This window comes from Oncorhynchus gorbuscha, linkage group LG14 (assembly GCF_021184085.1).
Source record: "Oncorhynchus gorbuscha isolate QuinsamMale2020 ecotype Even-year linkage group LG14, OgorEven_v1.0, whole genome shotgun sequence".
Lineage (NCBI taxonomy): Eukaryota > Metazoa > Chordata > Actinopteri > Salmoniformes > Salmonidae > Oncorhynchus > Oncorhynchus gorbuscha.
Genome location: NC_060186.1, coordinates 17,600,262 through 17,622,397, shown reverse-complemented (window position 1 = coordinate 17,622,397; position 22,136 = coordinate 17,600,262). Strand labels below are relative to the sequence as shown.

Genomic DNA, 22,136 nt, shown 5'->3' with positions numbered 1-22,136 from the left:
GCGGTAGAACAAATGTTATTTCCTGTATCACCCACAGCTTCTTAAAAGAAACCTGCCTCTATAGATGAAGCTTCCTGTAAATATACTTCTATGTCCTGTTTTCTTTTAGTCCCCCTAAACCTGATCAGCCTCACCCCTCTATGTGATGTGTTCTAGATGTTCGTTTCAGGATGACTGCCTTCAGCCTTCAGCCTGGATCTCCATCTCTGAGGACTCCCAACAACAGAACATGGTCTCTTACCAGGTGGAGAAGAGCAGCAGTGGAGAGAGGATCACACTCACTGTCAAGGTCCACCTGAATGTGCATGGGACAGGAAGTCTCACCTCCGCCTGTATCTTCCTCACAAGAAATGATCATCTGTGTGACAGGACAAGCCCCGCTCCAGCGTTGCCTCGATGCTCCTGCCTGTTCTCCAGCGACCAGCTTCCTGCTGAAGGTGACCTTTCACCTTCTAACTCTCCTGTAGATTTCTCAATGACAAAATGGAGCATCTTGCTTAGAGATTTTTTCCCTGTGTTTTTCCACATAGGTCTGAATGTCACCCTGGAGATACGAGTGGGGAAACAGAACCTTACTAGAATCTGATGCTCACAAACTGTTCAAACATCTCTGGACCACCTACCTTTGCCCTGTCAGTCACAAATCCCAGATCTGTTATGCTACACCTCAGCACCTTGATATGGCTATGTGTCAACCTACTTGTTTAGACCTACTTCAATATTTACTATAATGACATCTTTTAAATTATGTTGGGCACTTGCCTTTCTGTATGTTATAGATTTGTTAGTACACATTTTGCATGAGTAGCAGATGGTACACATGTTTATGATTAAACTCAGTTAATATTCTTATTCCTGTCTCTGTGTCTCTCAGGTGTTCTCAGTGCATGACAGCTGGATGTAGCTGGAGTAATGATGTCTGCTCCTGGACAACCAGGTCTGCCAACTCAGCCCCCATACAGGTATCTCACTCACTCACTCACTCACTCACTCACTCGCTCGCTCGCACGCACACGCACACACACACACACACACACACACACACACACACACACACACACACACACACACACACACACACACACACACACACACACACACACACACACACACACACACACACACACACACACACACACACACACACACACACACACACACACACACCTCTTCTTCTTTGGGGTGGTTCATCTCACAACTTCTTCACCCATGTGTGTTCCTGTATCTTGTTCATCAACCCTCTCTCACTTCCTTCCCCAGGACGTGTGCAGACCCAGCCAGTCAGGAATGAACTACTCTGTAAGTCCATCCTACCGATCACTTCATCAGCATCTCTCAGTGGATCTTCTGTCCCTTATAGAGAAGTTTGATCTCAGAACTGGGAACTAAGATTGTATCTCTGTTTGTGTGTGTGTGCGTGTGTATACGCATCTGTGTCTGCATGTGAAACAGAGTGGACTTGAAGTGGTCTGGGATTTTCACGGTGACTTTGCACGCACAGTCGTTTCAGTACCTATCAAATAGCTATGGACATGTGTTTTGTGAAATGTGACAAGGACAAAGCTTTCTTGTATATGGTCACCACTACCAAAAAAATTACAATTTTGTTCACACGTGTGTCGTAAGCTACTTACTGTACAGTAACTTTACACAGTAACTTTATTTCAACAAGTAAACAATGTTGACGTCTGAAATCGAATAACATTGAAAGATACAGTATAGTGTCTGCGTTTGAGATGTTTTAATGAGCTCACTTTGTTATCATGCTCCTCCCAGTCTGAATGAAATGTGAAGAATTTAATCAGATGTGATGAATATAGCTGTGTGTGTTTGGTGTTGGTTAAAGTGTCAATGTTCCTTTGGCTTTATCAAACCACTCTCTCTCGCTCTCGGTCTCTCTCTTGCTCTCTCTTGCTCTCTCTCTCTCGAAAGCTAAGATTGAGGACAAAATGAAGACACTCAAATGGATGTCTACCAATGCTAAGATACTATATTCAGTTGTACAGAGCAATATTCATAGATCTGGGCATCCTACATTTAGATCAATCGTAGAATAGAGATTTTATCTCAAACAGAATGGTATGGATCAAACAGGTTATAAATAGTAAGAAGATGTTTGTGAATAGAGCCTTTGTCTCTGAGTCAAGTCGTCATACCTCTTACAGTGGGGATCATGGATCACATGACTGTGCCCCAGGGAAGTAGTAGATTTCAAACCATCCATCATAATTACATACAGTGAGCTCCAAGTATTACACCTTTTTGGGTCAGCACTCCAAAGTGATACAATGATTATGAAGTTAAAGTGCAGACTGTCATCTTTAATTTGAGGCTGTTTTCATCCATATCGGGTGAACCAACTAGAAATTACAGCACTTTTTGTACATATGTAACTGTGAAATGGCTAGCTAGTTAGCGGGGTGTGCGCTAATAGCGTTTCAATCGTGGGTGTCAGTTGTTGATGTGTGCAGAAGGTCCCTGGTTCAAGCCCAGGTAGGGGCGAGGAGAGGGAAGGAAACGAAACTGTTACACACGGTCCCCACCAAAAACTATTGGGACAAATATACTTATGTGTATTAAATTAGTCAAAAGTATTTGGTCCCTTATTCCCAGCACACAATGATTACATCAAGGTTGGATGCATTTGCTGTTTGTTTTGGTTATGTTTCAGATAAAACATTTGCCCAATAGAAATGAATGGTAAATAATGTATTGCGTAATCACTTTAATTTTAAATAATATAATGTTTCTAAACGCTTCTACATTCATGTGGATGCTACTATGATTACTGGTAGTCCTGAATGAATCGTGAATAATGATGAGTGAGAAAGTTACAGATGCACATATATCATACACCCAAGACATGCTAACCTTCCATCATCATAATAAAAGGGGAGGTTAGCATTTTTTTGGGGGGGGGGGTAGGATATTTATGCCTCTAACTTTGTCACTCATCATTATTTACCAAAACTAAAGAGCAAAAGCCTACAGCCATAAACACATATTTAGTTTCACTTGTCTTTATCAGAAATATTGTCTGTCTCTGTGTTGTCAGAAGCCAGTGATCGTCTCCATAGTGCCCAGTGTTCTGTCCTTCCATGGCAGAAACCACGCCCTGATGACTGGGAAGAACCTCCATCACGTGACCAGGGTTAGCATCCAAGGGCACATGGACTGCAGTCTCAAGGAGTGAGTCAAAGTGGACAATGAGATGAATATGATGTTTTACTGCAGACATCATTTTTTGAGATAAATAAAAATGTAAAAAGTGTCATCAATGCTTTTAAACAACAATTTAGATTTTTTTTCACTGCTGCTCACTTCGTTCATGAAAAGCCCAAGGCTTTATCACTGTGTTTTGGCAAAGTGTGTCTGTCACGCTGGTATATCGGATTTTGGAGACGGGTGCAGCAATACACAATAGGGGTTTTTAATACACCCAAAACAAACACGTATACAAAAACACTGGGCTGTACCCAAACAAAGGAGCGAGGGTTAACCTGGTTGAACGACACGGAACGATACCCGTAATACACAATATACTATATAGCATGCAGCATAACAGCTGCACCAACACATAGGTACTCACACCACCAACGGACATGGGAACAATAGTCAACAGAGGGAACATATACTAATCAGGGGAAATAGGAACCAGGTGTGTGTAATCAGACAAGACAGTCCGGGGTTGATGATAATGAATCCCATTCAGTGAAGCCTAGCAATCCGGTGACGTAGACCTCCGGAACTGGTGAACAGAATGAGCAGCAGTACCAGGGGGATCTGTAACCTGTGTAGTGTGTGTATCACCTGGTCAGGTCTCCTGTGTGGAACAACACTGGGTCCAGTCTGACGTTCCACATCCCCATTGGCGACAAAGGTTCTGTCATTGTGTGTGCCGTGCTGCCAGACGGTCGCTGTCTGGGCAAGGCCACTGTCACCTATGGGTCCTCACCGTCCTGCACTGGGCTAATACCAAGCACTACCTGGGCTAGGTAAAAACACACACACACACACACACACACACACACACACACACACACACACACACACACACACACACACACACACACACACACACACGCACGCACACACACACACACACACACACACACACACACACACACACACATAGGTACGCGTGTGCGCACACACACACACACACACACACACACACACACACACACACACACACACACACACACACACACACACACACACACACACACACACACACACACACACACGCGTAGGTACGCACCTATGATCCAAATGTTTATATACACACACACAAGCTATACAGAGGTTAAGAATCATGCCTGTAACTCTTTTCCACATATGGCTACTGGCCATTATGTTGTCTGATGGGGAAAGGAAGTGGGCCGCTTCCCAGAAGTTGCTTCATGCAACAGTGTTATGTTTCAATCACCTCTTTCTCTCAGCTGTTCAGCACTGGCTTCCCTTTTTGCTTTTGGTAGCTCTCTAAAGCAGATTCTTCATGCTTGGCTAGCTAGTTTTTATGGACCAGGTCATACTTTATTTATTCTGTGAAATGTTTTTTTTTGTGTGTTACAACTTGTTTTTCTTCCTCTGGCTCATTCAAATAATGTGGTTTAGACATGACTACAATTCACATCAGCACGCTAGGTGTGACCAACAACCCTCCTCTGATTGGTTGATTTCGTATGTGTCCTGCAGTGGGAAGAGGAAGATCAAGGTCCAAGGGTCCCAGCTGGAGTTTGTGGAGGGGGTTGTTCATGACCACGCCCCTCAGACCATCCAAACCAAATACAGCTCTGGGGTAGACATCTTAACACACTGACGTAACCAGTCAGTAACCTAATATGAACATGCACACTGCCACACCTCACCAAACTTTCACCTTCACACAACACAGAAATCAGTCATGGGGGGGATCAAAATCTGAGGTATTCTATTTCCTGTTGTTGGTGTTTGTAGACTCTGTGGTACCACACACCTCCCTTTGAACACATTAACCAGCCAGTCACCTCCACTGTGTCTCTGAGAGTGGCCAATCAGACACTGGCCTGCTCATCACAGCTCACCTACCATCCGGACCCAGAATTCACCAGCTATACTGCAATCAAGACAGGAAACGACCTGCGTGTCACCATTGAGGTATACACACATGTGCACGCATTCACGCACCCATACACACACACATATGTACTTAAAAACTCTCTCTCAATTCAATTCAATTCCAGGGGCTTTATTGGCATGGGAAACATGTGTTAACATTGTCAAAGCAAGTGAGGTAGATAATATACAAAAGTGAAATAAACAATAAACATGAACAGTAAACATTACACATACAGAAGCTTCAAAACAATAAAGACATTACAAATGTCATATTACATATATATATTTAGTGTTGCAACGATGTACACATGGTTAAGGGTGCACAAGGGAAAATAAATAAGCATAAATATGGGTTGTATTTACAATGGTGTTTGTTATTCACTGGTTGCCCTTTTCTTGTGGCAACAGGTCACACATCTTGCTGTTGTGATGGCACACTGTGGAATTTCACCCAGTGGATATGGGAGTTGATCAAAATTGGATTTGTTTTCGAATTCTTTGTGGATCTGTCACGTTCTGACATTTATTTCCTTTGTTTTGTCATTATTTAGTATGGTCAGGGTGTGAGTTGGGGTGGGCAGTCTATGTTTGTTTTTCTATGATTTGGGTATTTCTATGTTTCGGCCTAGTATGGTTCTCAATCAGAGGCAGGTGTCATTAGTTGTCTTTGATTGAGAATCATACTTAGGTAGCCTGGGTTTCACTGTGTGTTTGTGGAAGATTGTTCCTGTCTCTGTACCAGATAGGGCTGTTTAGGTTTTCACGGTTCTTGTTTTGTAGATTGTTCATGTGTAGTTGCTTTATTAAAGTACCATGAATAGAAACCACGCTGCGTTTTGGTCCGCCTCTACTTCACCACAGGAATACCGTTACAGAATCACCCACCACAACAGGACCAAGCGGCGTGGTAATGGGCAACAGCAGCGAAAAGAGGAATGGACATGGGAGGACGGTTTGGACGGAAAGAATATGGACTATACTACTTCGGAGGAAATAGACAGGTGGGCGGTCGACCCAGGAAGAGTGCCGGAGCCCGCCTGGGATTCACTGGAGCAGTGCGAAGAGGGGTATAGGAGAATGGAGTTGGAGAGACAAGCACGGCGGCGCGGTAGGAAGCCCGAGAGTCAGCCCCAAACATTTCTTCGGGGGGGGCACACAGGAAGTGTGAGGAAGCCAGGTAGGAGACCTGCGCCAACTTCCTGTGCTTACCGGGGGGGCGAGAGAGACCGGGCAGGCACCGTGTTATGCGGTGGAGCGCACGGTGTCCCCAGTGCGGGTGCATAGCCCAGTGCGGTACATTCCAGCTCCTCGTATCGGCCGGGCTAGAGTGGGCATCAAGCCAGGTGCCATGAAGCCGGCTCTACGCATCTGGTCCCCAGTGCGTCTCCTTGGGCCGGCTTACATGGCACCAGCCTTGCGCGCGGTGTCCCCGGTTCGCCTGCATAGCCCAGTGCGGGCTATTCCACCTCACCGCACTGGCAGGGCGACCGGGAGCATTCAACCGGGTAAGGTTGGGCAGGCTCGGTGCTCAAGAGCTCCAGTGCGCCTGCACGGTACGGTCTATCCAGTACCACCTCCACACACCAGCCCTCCGGTGGCAGCTCCCCGCACCAGGCTTCCTGTGCGTGTCCTCTGCCCAGAACCACCAGCGCCAGCACCACGCATCAGGCCTGCCTGTCCGGCGCTGCCGGAGCTCCCACCCCTCAGCCCAGAGGCGCCAGAGCCCCTCTGTCCCGAGCCCCTGCCCCTCTGTCCCGAGCCCCTCTGTCCCGAGCCGCCGCCCCTCTGTCCCGAGCCCCTCTGTCCCGAGCCACCGCCCCTCTGTCCCGAGTGTGGGTCATTTAGTAGGGTCACCGTGGTTAGGAGGCCACGGAGGCGGACAAGAAGGCGGACTAAGACGATGGTGAAGTGGGGTCCGCGTCCTGCGCCAGAGCCGCCACCGTGGATAGACGCCCACCCAGACCCTCCCCTATAGGTTAAGGTTTTGCGGCCAGAGTCCGCACCTTGGGGGGGGGGGGGTACTGTCACATTCTGACCTTGATTTCCTTTGTTTTGTCATTATTTAGTATGGTCAGGGTGTGAGTTGGGGTGGGCAGTCTGTTTGTTTTTCTATGATTTGGGTATTTCTATGTTTTGGCCTAGTATGGTTCTCAATCAGAGGCAGGTGTCATTAGTTGCCTCTGATTGAGAATCATACTTAGGTAGCCTGGGTTTCACTGTGTGTTTGTGGGTGATTGTTCCTGTCTCTGTGTTTTGCACCAGATAGGGCTGTTTAGGTTTTCACGTTTCTTGTTTTGTAGATTGTTCATGTGTAGTTGCTTTATTAAAGTACCATGAATAGAAACCACACTGCGTTTTGGTCCGCCTCTCCTTCACCACAAGAAAACCGTTACAGGATCTGTGTAATCTGAGGGAAATATGTGTCTCTAATATGGTCATACATTGGACAGGAGGTTAGGAAGTGCATCTCAGTTTCCACCTCATTTTGTGGGCAGTGTGCACATAGCCTGTCTTCTCTTGAAAGCCATGTCTGCCTACGGTGGCCTTTCTCAATAGCAAGGCTATGCTCACTGAGTCTGTACATAGTCAAAGCTTTCTTAAAGTTTGGGTCAGTCACAGTAGTCAGGTATTCTGCCACTGTACTCTCTGTTTAGGGCCAAATAGCATTCTAGTTTGCTCTGTTTTTTGTTAATTACTTGACACATTGGAAAGATTTATTTTTGTTTTCTCATTGGGTATAATTGTGCTGCAGTCCTGGGGCTCTGTGGGGTGTGTTTGTGAACAGAGCCCCAGGACCAGCTTGCTTAGGGCACTCTTCTCCAGGTTCATCTCTCTGTAGGTGATGGCTTTGTTATGAAAGGTTTGGGAATCGCTTCCTTTTAGGTGGTTGTAGAATTGAATGGCTCTTTTCTGGATTTTGATAATTGGTGGATATCAGCCTAATTCTCTCGCTCTCTCACATTCCATTCTTTTTTTTATTTCAGAAAAGGGCTGACAAGTTGAACATCGCCACAGAAGAGATCTTAGTGTTTGGTGTTCAGGAGGATAACCAGGGTGTAGAGTGTGTCATGGAAACCATTGAGAAGAGCAACGGGACTGACTCTGTCATCTGTGATATAAAGAACACTCCCAACTTTAACATCAATTCAGTGAGGGTAAACCTCTTATTCAGATAAATCCAAAAAGGTTGTTAGTTGCTCTTGGAAACTCTGAATCAGAAATGTCCTTGGAAATAGTATTTTACAGTCAACGTGCATTATGATGTGTTTGTTTTTCAGATAAGAGTTGGAAACTTCACGAAAAACCTTTTACCAAAACAAGCTGCACCTTCACTGCTACTCATCCTTGTGCTTATACCCATCATCATTGTGGTCATTGTGGGTAAGTATTCACCCTCATCAACTTTGTTTTGACTTAGTGTCTCATGACAGACTGTAAATGTCCAATCAAGTAGCTGGCACGCAAGATTTGGTTCTGGGTTCTGAAACTGCGCCCACATATCGAAGTGATTACTTTCCTCGTGTTAGGGATGCACACAATCACAGCACCAGATCAGGTGTTGCTGATGTGTGCCTATACAGGTTCAGGAGTAATGCTGGGAAAGGTACTTTCTTGTATACTGGAGCCTCAGAACGGATAGTTGCCCCTGCCCATAAAAACAATGTCCTGCCTAGAGGCAGCTTTAAAAATAAAGTAGAAATATGTTTGTCTTCTGTGCCCATACGAATCACCCCTATGATGCAACTGGAATGATGAGATGTTCTGTTTTTTAAATTTTATTGTTCGATGTTGTCTAGCCATCTTGTCTCAAGAGGACCACAATGGAAATAAGTCCCAGACTTTATTGTGTGTTATCCTCAATTTTTTTCATGTGCATGTATGTGTTTTTTATTTTTTATTTTTTTAAATGGTCGAATGGTCGCATGAATAAACTAAACAACAAAGACCTGTTTTGGTTGAATTGGGCCCATAGGTTTAGGTTTTGTGTGTGTGTGTGTGTGAGAGAAAATAAAGCTCTTGTCTTGTCTTGACCAGGTGCGGTGTGGTATTCCTACATTAAACAGAGGAAAATGGCAGCACAAATGGACAAGCAGCTGGAACTGCTGGAGTGTGACATCAGAAATGACATCAGACAAGGTCAGTCATCGTGGACACCAACCTTGATTTATATTCTTAAAACACACACACACACACACACACACACTCATACTCACTGATGCACCAAATTGGCATCATAAAATGGATTTAACAGGGGTAAAGGCCCATGACTACCACCCACATGCAATTCACACATAGTTAGTTGCACCAATAACAAACGCCCTTACTTACCCTTCTGCTCTCTAGGATTTGTGGATATGCAAACGGAAAAGTGTGATTTAATTGAGAACGTTGGAGCCATCCCTTTCTTGGACTACAAGCACTTTGCTTCCAGGATCTTCTTCCCTGACGTACGTAGGAGCAGAACAGAGTCAATGCAGTATGTCTAATACAGTCTGCTTTAAGATAAGACATGTTGTATTAAATGGACAGATAGGTTGTGTTTTTATCTTCATAGTTCGTCCTATTGTTTCTATTAGGGTGGACCTGTGATGACCTCCTGTATCAAAGACATTGGCCAGGTGAGATTTGATTTGAACCGTATGTGAAATCTGCTCGTCTGATTGCCATAACGTGACTTTATCAATGACTGGAAGGGAAATGTAATAGATTTCCATAAGTAGCTAACATCTGTCCTGTGGTCAGGACGCGGTGAAGGGGCAGCCAGACGAGAGCTGCCAGGCCCTGTCCAGACTGATCCGGGATCAGGTGTTCCTCACCTCCTTCGTCCACGCTCTGGAGGAGCAGAAGAATTTCAACATCAAGGAGAAGTGAGTCAGTGAGGACAGGACACAATTTAGGCCAAGTGTCACTTAGCTGGTTTGGGTATCGGATATACGACATAAGGTTATGGTATTGTTTATAGTACAGGGGAAATTATTTAGGTGTTTAAGTCATTATGGATGAGCAGGTTGGTGTGTATAGCAGATAATAGAGATGTCATAAGTCTGATGTTTGTTGTGTCCTACAAGGTGTGTGGTGGCCTCCCTGCTGACCGTGTCCCTCCACGGTGACCTACCCTACCTGACCCAGGTGATGGAGGAACTACTCAGGGCTCTGATGGAACAGCCCAGTAACTCCCAGCCCAAACTCATGCTGCGACGCACCGAGTCCATCGTAGAGAAGCTGCTCACCAACTGGATGTCCATCTGTCTCTACGGCTTCCTCAGGGTCAGTCTGTCTGTCTCTACGGCTTGTTCAGGGTCAGTCTGTCTGTCTCTACGGCTTCCTCAGGGTCAGTCCGTCTGTCTCTACGGCTTCCTCAGGGTCAATCTGTCTGTCTCTACGGCTTCGTCAGGGTCAGTGCATCTGTCTCTATGGCTTCCTCAGGGTCAGTGCATCTGTCTCTATGGCTTCCTCAGGGTCAGTGCATCTGTCTCTATGGCTTCCTCAGGGTCAGTCCGGCTGTCTCTACGGCTTCCGTCTTCCTCAGGGTCAGTCTGTCTGTCTCTACGGCTTCCTCAGGGTCAGTCTGGCTGTCTCTACGGCTTCCTCAGGGTCAATCTGTCTGTCTCTACGGCTTCCTCAGGGTCAGTGCATCTGTCTCTACGGCTTCCTCAGGGTCAGTCCGGCTGTCTCTACGGCTTCCTCAGGGTCAGTCTGTCTGTCTCTACGGCTTCCTCAGGGTCAGTCTGTCTGTCTCTACGGCTTCCTCAGGGTCAGTCTGGCTGTCTCTACGGCTTCCTCAGGGTCAGTCTGGCTGTCTCTACGGCTTCCTCAGGGTCAGTCTGTCTGTCTCTACGGCTTCCTCAAGGGTCTGTCTGTCTATATCAGTCTATATTTGTTATTTTCTTGCTTCTTCTATCAAAGCCTTATTCATTCATGTTGTATGTATTTCTAAGCCTCCATGTCATTATGGTCAGCTCACCGTACATTTGTATTTTTCTCTCATACATTTCCACGTGAGTTTAGTGTCGCTGTAAACGAGAGTCTGTTTTTGTAACTTTTCATATGAGTGCATGTTAATGAGTTATACCTTATTGTACAAGTGAATACCGGTTTGTGTGTGTTTTAACTGAGCTGTGTGTGTGTTGTGTGCCAACAGGAGAGTGTGGGCCAGCCTCTTTTCCTGCTGGTTTGTGCTCTGACCCAGCAGATGTCTAAAGGCCCAGTGGACTCAGTCACAGAAAAGGCTCTCTACACACTTAATGAAGACTGGTTACTGTGGCAGGCTCAGGACTTCAGCCCAATGGTGTGTACACAAACACACACACACACACATTGCCACACACATGCACGTCAAGCTGCCACACACACATCACAGTGCCACACACACACCCTTCCTGGATCTAGGGTGTGGTGAGCGAGGTAGTTGGCAGTTCCTCTATGTTTTGTTTGTTACCAGAAAAGTTGTGGTTAGAGGAGCTAGTCTGTTAGAAAAGATATCTCAGTATGTTGGGGCAAAAGTAGATGGGTTGAAAGTGATGTTACCCTCAAAGATCCTCAACAAAAACATGTCTTCATAGTTATCTGTTTGTATTCAGCCTATTCTCCAGGCCCATATGTGTAAATTTATCTTTTTGCTTTATTCTTGGTCTGTGGTTTGTAGATGGGGACAGCCGCTCATGCAATGTTGACAGGAAAAGCTTGAGATTTTCTCAGTTTCAGTCTCTCAGAAGCAAAAGGTGAACCCTTTTAAATTAAGAAACGAGTCTAGAAGTAAATGGACCCGAGCCTAAATGGACCCAGACTCTAGTCTTTATAAGCACACGTTGAGCCGTATGGTAATCCTGCTGAGACAGTTGCTCAGTGGTTTCTTATAACTGAGAAATTAGATATAAGATTATCACAGGAGACGACACCACACAAGATATCCTCAGTCTCTCTATTCTATCCCTGTAGTGTATAGGTTTTATTGTATGAAGTCCATCAAGTGATATACTCAGACTTGAGGCTTTAGCTAACTGTGTGGTTTCCCTGACCCAAGTAGAAATATAGTGGGTATGAAGGTTAGCTTCAGTGGTTAGCAACACTGATGAATAGATCTCATGTTTAATTTTCTAACCCAAACCCCCGCCTCCCCCCAGAGGCTGCAAGTGCTGTTTGCTGTGGGAACAGACGGAGAGGTCAGTGAGCCTCTGGAGGTCAGTGCTCTGGACTGTGACACGGTGGAGCAGGTCAAGGAGAAGATCCTCCTGGCCTTCAAGACCAAGTTTGGCTTCCCCTACAACACCCCTCTCCGACAGATACACATCGGTCAGTTGTAGTACCTCATGTGTCCAAGACATTAGGAGAGAATGAAGGAGTGATGACTGAATTATGGCTCTAAAAGCATGCGTACCTCAAATGAAACATCTTGATCGATCATACGTTCTTTCAAAGGGATGGCTTTCAAATGTTCATTATAATGACTTCTCTCTGTTTCTTGAACTCTGCAGAGTATGAGAAGGATGGAAGGTTTGTCCCACTGAAGGAGGTGGATCCCAGCTCAGGGGTTTTAGGAGAAGTGACCATGCTCAACACACTCAAGCATTACAAGGTTAGAGAACACTACCAAGCTTCCTGATGCAGGAAATAAGCCTAATCTCACGTTCAATATTTCTCTCTATCTCAGATCACCATCTAAGACAGATACACATAAAAATAAATAGCATGTAGTTGAAGGCCTAAACTTAAAAAAGGCAGATGAAAGGTCCAATCCCTTGCAGCTGTCGTACAACTCAATGGCTAATTCCATCAGGACCACTGAACAGCTGCTCTAGAGTGCAATTGACATTTTTAAGGCAATGTTCCTGTGTTTGCGGAGACTGCATTCACTGTAAACCCTGCATATGTCGGCTCAATCGGAAAATACCTTTCCATTTCAATCGCGCTATAACGCGGATCTTCCGCGATCCGGATTTAATCTAGCGTTTGACTAGTAATCGAAAGGTTGCAAGTTCGAATCCCCGAGCTGACAAGGTGCAAATCTGTCGTTCTGCCCCTGAACAGGCAGTTAACCTACTGTTCCTAGGTCGTCAATGAAAATAAGAATTTGTTCTTAACTGACTTGCCTAGTTAAATAAAGTTTTTTTTTTAATGTACAAAAAAATCTAGTCCTGAGTAGTTGTGAGAACTAGACGGATTGAGTTGTCAAATGTTTTGCTTAACGTCACCAAACCACATCCACAAATTCGTCAGGTATCTTATAAGCACATAATAAGTAGAGGGTCTTACTAGACTAGAACATCATCTACATTGAATCGGAGTACTGAGTACAGTGTACTCCTATGCTGCTCTCATTCTGCAGCCTGGTTTTCAAGGCTACTAAAAAACAGTATTTAGCTCCATTCAAGGCAGCCTGGCTGGTAGGACTGAGCTTCCTGTGTCACAACGCCAAACCAGACCACAATTAGATTAGAACTCATGTACACGTTGTTAGCCTCTCTGTAGGACACCACTGTGTCTTAGGTCTACCAGATGGTTGAGAAGCTGGTAACTCAGCATTTCTCGAACCTTCTAACTCAGTGTGTGTCTACAGGTACCGGATGGAGCGTCCATCAAAGTGCTCTCTAAGACCCATCCCAGTCTGAGTCCTCAGAGCAGCCTGAAAGGTAAGGGTGTCAACAGAGATTGCCATGCAATCAAAACTTCTGACTACACTGCACACAGTACACACCAACAGTATTCACACACACACACAAGCGCATGCTCATAGTTAATGCTCATCACACTATCACACACGTGGGCACAAAGTAACTTTTGCGATTGGTTTTGTCAAAGTCCATCTTTTATTTATTGGATTTGTTTATTGAAACTTTTTATTTTGGCCGGGTGGAGTCCCATTGAGACAAAGGTCTCTTGACAAGGGAGCCCTGCGTGACAAACAATTACTCAATCAAGGCAGCACGGGCGCATAACGAATACACAGAGAAGCGCACAAATAATACAAAACACAATCATAACAAAATACCTCAGCAAAGTTGAGTTGAAAATAGACATGTGTTGCTCCACATTTACACGCCCCCTCTTTCTGAAATTGTTTTATGGCAGATATGAAACACAAGTGAGATGCAAAACCACTTAACCGTGTCAGCCTATTTAAAACGCTAACAGAAACCAGGAAGCTATTTAGCACAATTGTCTGCTATTTAGTCATCTGTGGTGACCTGTTGTTGTGTATTTGTCACAGACGATCAGAACTACTCCACTAAGTACTTCCATCTGGTAAGTGCCAACATGACCTCTGAATTGAATGTCCCTCATATGGATTTGATCTGATTGATTAACAGTGCTCTTTGACCCCAGATTGACCCTGACATTGACCACGACCAAAAGAAGAACCCGGAGAGGAAGAAGCTGAAACTGAAGGAAGTGTACCTCACCAAGCTGCTGTCCACCAAGGCAAGAGGAACTCACTGTTAACCAACCCCTTTCAACCTGCCACTGTGCTCTGATAAATGGTTAACTGAAAGATGGAAAAGTCTAGACTCTTCAGTTACGTGTGATCCAGCATACACAGTGACTATCTAACAGTTCCCTTCCCTTGTCTCATTTACCTTATGAACGTTGCTTTAAAAAAAAAGTGGATAGGTACTAAAGTTGCTTGCTTGGAGCTGTCAATGTGGTTTCAGTGTAAGGGAAGTTTGAAAGACATTTACAATAGGGGATAAAAACTGTAGCTCTTGACAAATACTTAATAAGGTTCATATGAGAACACTTTTCCATCAGGCAATTATATATGCAGTGCATCAAACAGCTATTTGTTCATTTCCTCAGTCAGCATCCTCACTGAGGCCATACTTCCTGGTCCCGTATTCACTTTGTGACAAATCTGGTTGAAGTTGGAAGTTTACATACACCTTAGCCAAATACATTTAAACTCAGTTTTTCACAATTCCTGACATTTAATCCTAGTAAAAATTCCCTGTTTTATGTCAGTTAGGAGCAACACTTTATTTTAACAATGTGAAATGCCAGAATAATAGTAGAAAATTATTTATTTCAGCTTTTATTTCTTTCATCACATTCCCAGTGGGTCAGACGTTTACATGCACTCAATTAGTATTCGGTAGCATTGCCTTTAAATTGTTTAACTTGGGTCAAATGTTTCAAGTATCCTTCCACAAGCTTCCCACAATAAGTTGGGTGAATTTTGGCCCATTACTCCTGACAGAGCTTGTGTAACTGAGTCAGGTTTGTAGGCCTCCTTGCTCACACATGCTTTTTCAGTTTTGCCCACAAATTTTCTATAGGATTTAGGTCAGTGCTTTGTGATGGCCACTCCAATATCTTGACTTTATTGTCCTTAAGCCATTTTGCCACAACTTTGGAGGTATGCTTGGGGTCATTGTCCATTTGGAAGACCCATTTGCGATCAAGCTTTAACTTCCTGACTGATGTCTTGAGATGTTGCTTCAACATATCTACATATTTTTCCTACCTCATGATGCCAGCTATTTTGTGTAGTGCACCAGTCCCTCCTGCAGCTGTCACCCCCGTGCTTCACGGTTGGGATAGTGTTCTTTGGCTTGCAAGCCTCCCCCTTTTTCCTCCAAACATAACGATGGTCATTATGGCCAAACAGTTCTATTTTTGTTTCATCAGACCAGAGGACATTTCTCCAAAAAGTATGATATTTGTCCCCATGTGCAGTTGCAAACCGTAGTATGGCAGTTTTGGAGCAGTGGCTTCTACCTTGCTGAGCGTCCTTTCAGGTTATGTTGACATAGGACTTGTTTTACTGTGGATATAAATACTTTTGTACCTGTTTCCTCCAGCAACTTCACAAGGTCCTTTGCTGTTCTGGGAATGATTTGCACTTTTTGCACCAAAGTTCGTTCATCTCTAGGAGACAGAATGTGTCTTCTTCCTGAGTGGTATGACGGCAGCGTGGTTCTATGGTGTATATATTTGCATACTATTGTTAGTTCAGATGAACGTGGTACCTTCAGGCATTTGGAAATTGTTCCCAAGGATGAACCAGACTTGTCAAGGTCTACAATTTTTTTCTGAAATCTTGGCTGATTTCTTTTGATTTTCCCATGAAAAAGGGAAAATTAAAAGAGGCACTGAGTTTGAAGTTAGGCCTTGAAATACATCCACAGGTACACCTCCAATTCTCACTTCCTCCTGTCTCAGGTCGCTGTGCATTCATTTGTGGAAAACCTGTTCAGAACCATCTGGGGAACCCCTAACCTCAAAGCCCCGCCTGCCATCAAGTACTTCTTTGACTTCCTGGATGCCCAGGGAGAGAGCAAGAGGATCAACGATCCAGATGTACTACACATCTGGAAAACCAACAGGTATGTGTTCATCTGGGTCATATTCATTAGGTCACACCATAGCAAAACAGTTTGCAATGGAAAATGAATATGAGCCTTTTATTGGACAAGTTCAAGTAGTCCCTCCATTTTTCAGTGTTTTCTCCCATTTAGTGCCTAATGAATATGACCCTGGTGGTACACCTGTTTGAGTATGTTTATAGTAGAATCCATCTTTCTTTCTTGGTTGTATCTACTCAATCCACTACTCACTGTATTAGGATAGTGATAGAATGTTTGACTGTTCCTCTGTCCTGCTCCTTCTCAGCCTGCCCCTGCGGTTCTGGGTGAACATCCTGAAGAACCCCCAGTTTGTGTTCGACATGGAGAAGACCCCGCCTCTGGACGGCTGTCTGTCCGTCATTGCCCAGGCCTTCATGGACTCCTTCTCCCTGGCTGAGAAACAGTTGGGCAAGGTGGGGACATGACCGAGATATCGCAGAATATAATGACTAACACACCTCATCTCTTGTGCTTCTGTGTGAGTTTCTGTTCCTCTCAATGTCAAATATGGAAAAAGAGTTGGTGGTTCAATTCCTGCTTTGGACCTGAGATGTTTTAGGTTCGAAGTTAATTTATTGTGCTTTTGTGTACGTTTCCACAATTCCAATGGTTAAATCCCTGCCTTGCAGCAAAGCGGTTTATTGTATGTGTCTGCAACTGTCAAAGTCAAATAAACAAAGAGAAGCGTAATACATGTTGAGTTTGTGGCTCTGGTGCAAGAATCTCGCCCCATAAGGACAGGATTGTAGGTTTGAACCTAGGTGCCAGCTCCTGGGCATGGTTGCCTACTGAGGACTATGCTGGTTAGTGAGTCAAAGCCAATAGTGATGAGGGATTTGTGCTTTTTGAGGTAGTTTCAGTTCGATTATCAGTTTTCGATTTCAAATATTTAAAAAACAAACATGAAATGCACTATGGGAATGCTGTAACACAGAATAAAACAATTAATCAAATAGCCATGATGGCAGTGACTGCCCATTACTGCTTATCACTTTTTAACCATAATTTATTCACATTACTTTAATAAAATATTTCAGTAGTTTAATACATTTGTTTTATTTGATGTCTTTATTTCATTCCAAGTCATCATCTCATCTCTATAGAGCTGCTGCCTACACCTCGTTCTTCAAAGTAAATAAAGGCATACTTTTATGACTGCTGAATACCTACTATCAATCACTTAGATCATGCATTTTCAGGTAGAGATACCTCGAGCGTCTTGTCTCCAATGTTCCCTCTAAACTGCACGAGCTAGGCCCGCACATCCTCCAGGACTGCCTCACAGAAATGTCAGGCCGCGTGGAGACGCAAGAGATTGAACTTCACTGAGTTCACCCCATTAGTTTGCGCTATATAGATCAATGTTTTTTTCTGTGATTGAATCACCATTATATCAGCCCCTTTACAATGAAACAAAACAAATCAAACAGCAAGATTGAGGCTGTGATTTTGTTGTAGGCAGAGCGGCAGAGCGCAACGGAGTAGAATTATATTGGTGGGTTGCCCACTGGGGGTCCTTCAATCACCCGCTAGTGAATGAATGCGCTTTTCAGATCACTTCAGAGCCGCTCATGTGAACATTTGTTGATATTCTTTGCTAGTCAGCGAGTTACTAGCCCAGTTATAGATTGTAGAACTTCTTCCTACAAGAGCACAAACGTGTGGGCTACATTTCAAGCTGTCTTTTATAAAGCAAGTTGGTAAAAAGCTTATGTTTTAATTAAAGGGCCAGTGTTGTATTTTGAGACAGGCTTGAATATGCAAATAAGCTAATAGTCAGAGGGGTAGTCTACATTATCTAATTCTCTGTATGGTAATAATACATTTTGTTTTGCAAAGGGGTTTATTGCATCATACAATACAATTTACAGTCACCTATTTGGCCCATAGTGTTAGACTAAAAAATAATTAACGTCAAGCCCTTCATAATGTAAAATATATTTTTAAGTCTAATGCAATGTAGGCCTGAATTGAACACCACATACTAGGCTGTATCATAGAAATCACAAGCTATTTCCATGTTAACATGTTATGGGATTTGCTCCATTGGTTTTGTTGGTAGGTCTACATTATGCTCAAATAGCCTTTTGAAATAATTCTCACAAGTTTCCACTCACAAGACCTAAAATTTGCTCAGTGACCCAAATAATTTTAGGCAACATTGCTTGTCTCTTCTCTCCCTTTCTGTGTCTGTCCTACATAGACAGGCCAAGTAGGAGCACAGTGGATTATGGTCATTCTAGTTAAATACCATTGTTCTTTTTGTGGTAACCTATGTAGAATATTGGCTTGTTGGAAACTACAACTCCCAACACTGCGCATTGAGCTCACAGAAAAGAAAAGAAAAAACGAAATGGAATTCAAATTAATTCAACCAGCGTCGATCCATTAGTTGTTTAAAAAAATGAAAAAGAACAAATGTCAGTTAAATGCTCAGCACTAGCAGCGATCGGTATAATGCCGGTAGCCGCTTATGGATTTGACAGCTCTTCCACTGTTCCACCTCCTACACTGTCGGCTAGCGCAAATCTGATTGAATCGAGCACATAGATGTAAAACAAAATCCAAGCCACAGACTCTGTCTCATAACTTGCAGGCCTCTTAGAATACCTGGCATTGACAATACATCACCTAGATTTGACATGACTCTTCTACCCTCTCTCTGTTCTAGCATGACCCAACCAATAAACTGCTCTATGCCAAAGATATCTCCCAGTACAAGCAGGAAGTGAGGGCCTACTACAAGCAGGTCAGGGACCAGCCACCAATCAACAGCTCTGAGTTCAAGGAGTTCCTGCATGAGGAGTCAAAGGTACCTCCCCTCTAGTTGTTCATTTTTCAAATAAATCATCATTTTGATATTGTGCTTTAGACATTACATTTATATTTGTTTCATTAGAAACATGAAAACGAATTCAATGAATCTGCTGCCCTCTGTGAGCTCTACAAATACATGCAGCGGTACTTTGATGAGGTAAAGTGTCTGTCCGTCTTTTTCGCCCTCCCCTTTAGTAGTCTCACCCCCCACATAATCTCCCCTTAATATGCATTCATCATTTTTCCCACAACCATCACAGTTCCCATGCACGGTCTAATCACTTCAACCAGAACTAAACATCTTGAAAAAGCTGGCCAACATGACATGATCATTGTGTAACTGTAAAGCTGACTGGCATAAAGCCGAGATGTTGAGAAATGAGAACTGCAGTGGCAAGGCAGAGGATAAAACACAGCCCATACCACTTCTCTGTGGGGTGGTGGTCAGGCTGTTTTCAGGTCTTCATTTTGTAATGATCTAGGTTGACTGTTTTGAGCTCTACAATGGCAGCTGGCCATACCCGTGTCAAATATTTAGTTTAAGCTCATGCCAAGACTTAGTGTGGAATGATAATTCCCCCATTGTGGCATATTGCTACTGACTGAGGTCTGAAGTTTATGGCCACGAGCTGGCCTCTTTTTTTGCCCATTTGTAAACAAAAATTGGATGTGTGTGGTGATTCCCTGGCAGATTAAACTGAAGCTGGATCAGAACGGCGCACCCGTGGAATTGAAGGAGCAACTGCAGCACGTGAAGAGCCTGTTTGATAGCCTCAACTGTTCGTGAAACTGAGCTCACTCCCTCCCTTCGAAATGCTGAAGGCCAGAAAGCTGTTCTAAAAACGGAATATGTCAGGAGACTACATAGGGATTTACAATTAAAGAATAAAAGAGGGAGGCGTTTCAGATTACTGGGATGAACCAAATGATAGCATGAATTAGGTCACATTCCAGCTAGACATTTACCCAGAAGCAGTATACTCTTATTCTGAAGCTGGGACTTGTTTCCTCAACCGAAAGACTAAAGATTTTTTTCAACATTTTTTTTTTATTTAACCAGGAAGGGCTCATTGAGATTAAAATCTCTTTTTCAAGAGCACCCTGGCCAAGAAAGGCAGCACAGAGTCATTACAAAAACAATTAGACAGACAAACAAGTAATCTAGTAAAAACCATTGAATTCACAAGAGTATAAAACAGCAAATTAAAAACATTGACAGGTCAGGGAATTAGTCTCAAAATCCTTCATCAGTGATTTAAAAACACCAATCGGGACAAGTTCTTCCAGTTTAAAAGTATTTGGTAAGGTGTTCCAAGACGACGGAGCAGAGTACATAAAAACCCTTTTACCAAGTTCAGTTGGGACATTTGGAACAGTCAGCAGGATAAAGTCCAGCGAACAAAGAGAGTTCCCACCACATTTCTGAACAATAAAAATGCCCAAATAAAATCACTTTGTAAATAAAAGTATACCAGTGCCTGAGCCTATGAGTGACTAGAGAAGGCCAGCCAACCCTAGTATACAAAGTGCAGTGGTGCGTAAGGGTTTTGCAGTTTAAAATAAAATGTCAAAGTGCCATGGTAAAGGGTGTCAATTGATCTCAAACTCTGAGCGGAAGCATTCATATAAAATATCCCCATATTCTAGTAAAGATAAGCTGATACTAGCCTCCTCCTGGCTTCAAAAGAAAAACAGGCCTTATTCCTAAAATAAAATCCCAATTTCAGCTTTAATTTTTTTGTAAGATGTTGAATATGCAATTTAAAAAAAGAGAGAGGCCATCATCAATATATTTATGAGGTTACAACCTCAATCTCCTTGCCATGACAGTAATAGGTGAAAGGTTGAAGTCTATTTCTTGCATTAGAAAAGACCATTAGTTTAGTTGTGCCAGTATTGAGGATAAGCTTCAATTGACAAGGTATGTTGAACAGAATAAAAAGCAGTTTGCATGTTCTGGAAAGCTTTTGTTACTGTTTAGCCTAGTCTCTTACATCAGCATAACAATTAGGTTGTGGTGTTAAATGGTTCTCACAAGTAAAGCTCAGAACAAAAAATATGTACACGACCTCAGTAAAGCATAAACATTTTTATATGAATTGCAAATACAATCACACATTACAAAAAAAGTTGTATAAATGTTGTGCAAGTCACAGCTCTTTAGAGCCATGAAACCAACCTTTAACACAAATGCCTTTGGGACCATCACGCTTTTAAAGTTTCAGAGTGATGGCTTTAGTGTAAACACTTGATACAACAGTCAAATAAAACTGAGGAAATCCCTGGTTGGCCATTGATATTCTTTACATAGGCATCAACAGTCAAGGCATGGAAGGACTCCAGCTCCGTTACTCACCAAGGCATGTAAACATTGAATCCATGTAGTTCTTTCCCTTTTCATTTGATATGTTTTGTGCCAATAAAATCAAAATGCTTTTCACAAAATATTTGAGAGCTCACTTATTAAATTAAAACATCACTTCTAGGGAGTAATAAATCCTACAGTGAAGGTCATGCTCACTCTCTGGGGGGGGGGTCAGTGTGGAGAGGTCAGAGTTCAGGGAAAGAGAGTCGTGCAGGCCAGAGCCCCTGTCCATGGGAGGCCCCAGTTCCTCCATCTGCTGCTGCGGAGTACAGGCTACTTCCACCAGCCTCCGACGTAGCAGTGATAACCCTCTCTGGTGCTGCTCCTCCTGAGAGAGAGAGAGAGAGAGAGAGAGAGAGAGAGGGTGGGGAGAAAGAGGATGAGAAGGGACAGAAAGGGATGGAGCAGTGACCTCTACCATATTGCTAACACCTATCAAAGCAAAAGTTTATTGGTCATGTACACAGATGTTATCGCAGGTTCAGCTAAATGCTTGTGTTTCAAGCTCGAAC

The 22,136-nt window shown here is 43.6% G+C and overlaps 1 protein-coding gene across 1 annotated transcript; it reads left to right on the top strand.

Annotated features, from left to right (window-relative positions):
• Positions 1 to 294: 294 nt before the first annotated feature.
• Positions 295 to 21,721, top strand: LOC123994576 (plexin-C1-like). The gene is made up of 26 exons (XM_046297332.1): positions 295 to 437; positions 531 to 632; positions 875 to 962; positions 1,261 to 1,299; positions 3,056 to 3,189; positions 3,819 to 3,995; positions 4,699 to 4,801; positions 4,960 to 5,139; positions 8,085 to 8,255; positions 8,379 to 8,481; positions 9,136 to 9,237; positions 9,445 to 9,548; positions 9,678 to 9,719; positions 9,844 to 9,968; positions 10,170 to 10,368; positions 11,243 to 11,389; positions 12,225 to 12,393; positions 12,576 to 12,676; positions 13,658 to 13,730; positions 14,309 to 14,343; positions 14,425 to 14,520; positions 16,258 to 16,421; positions 16,708 to 16,855; positions 19,114 to 19,254; positions 19,342 to 19,416; positions 19,951 to 21,721. The coding sequence occupies exons 2-26, from the start codon at positions 586 to 588 to the stop codon at positions 20,044 to 20,046; spliced, it is 2,859 nt and encodes a 952-aa protein (XP_046153288.1). The 5' UTR covers positions 295 to 437; positions 531 to 585; the 3' UTR covers positions 20,047 to 21,721.
• The last annotated feature ends 415 nt before the right edge of the window (positions 21,722 to 22,136 follow it).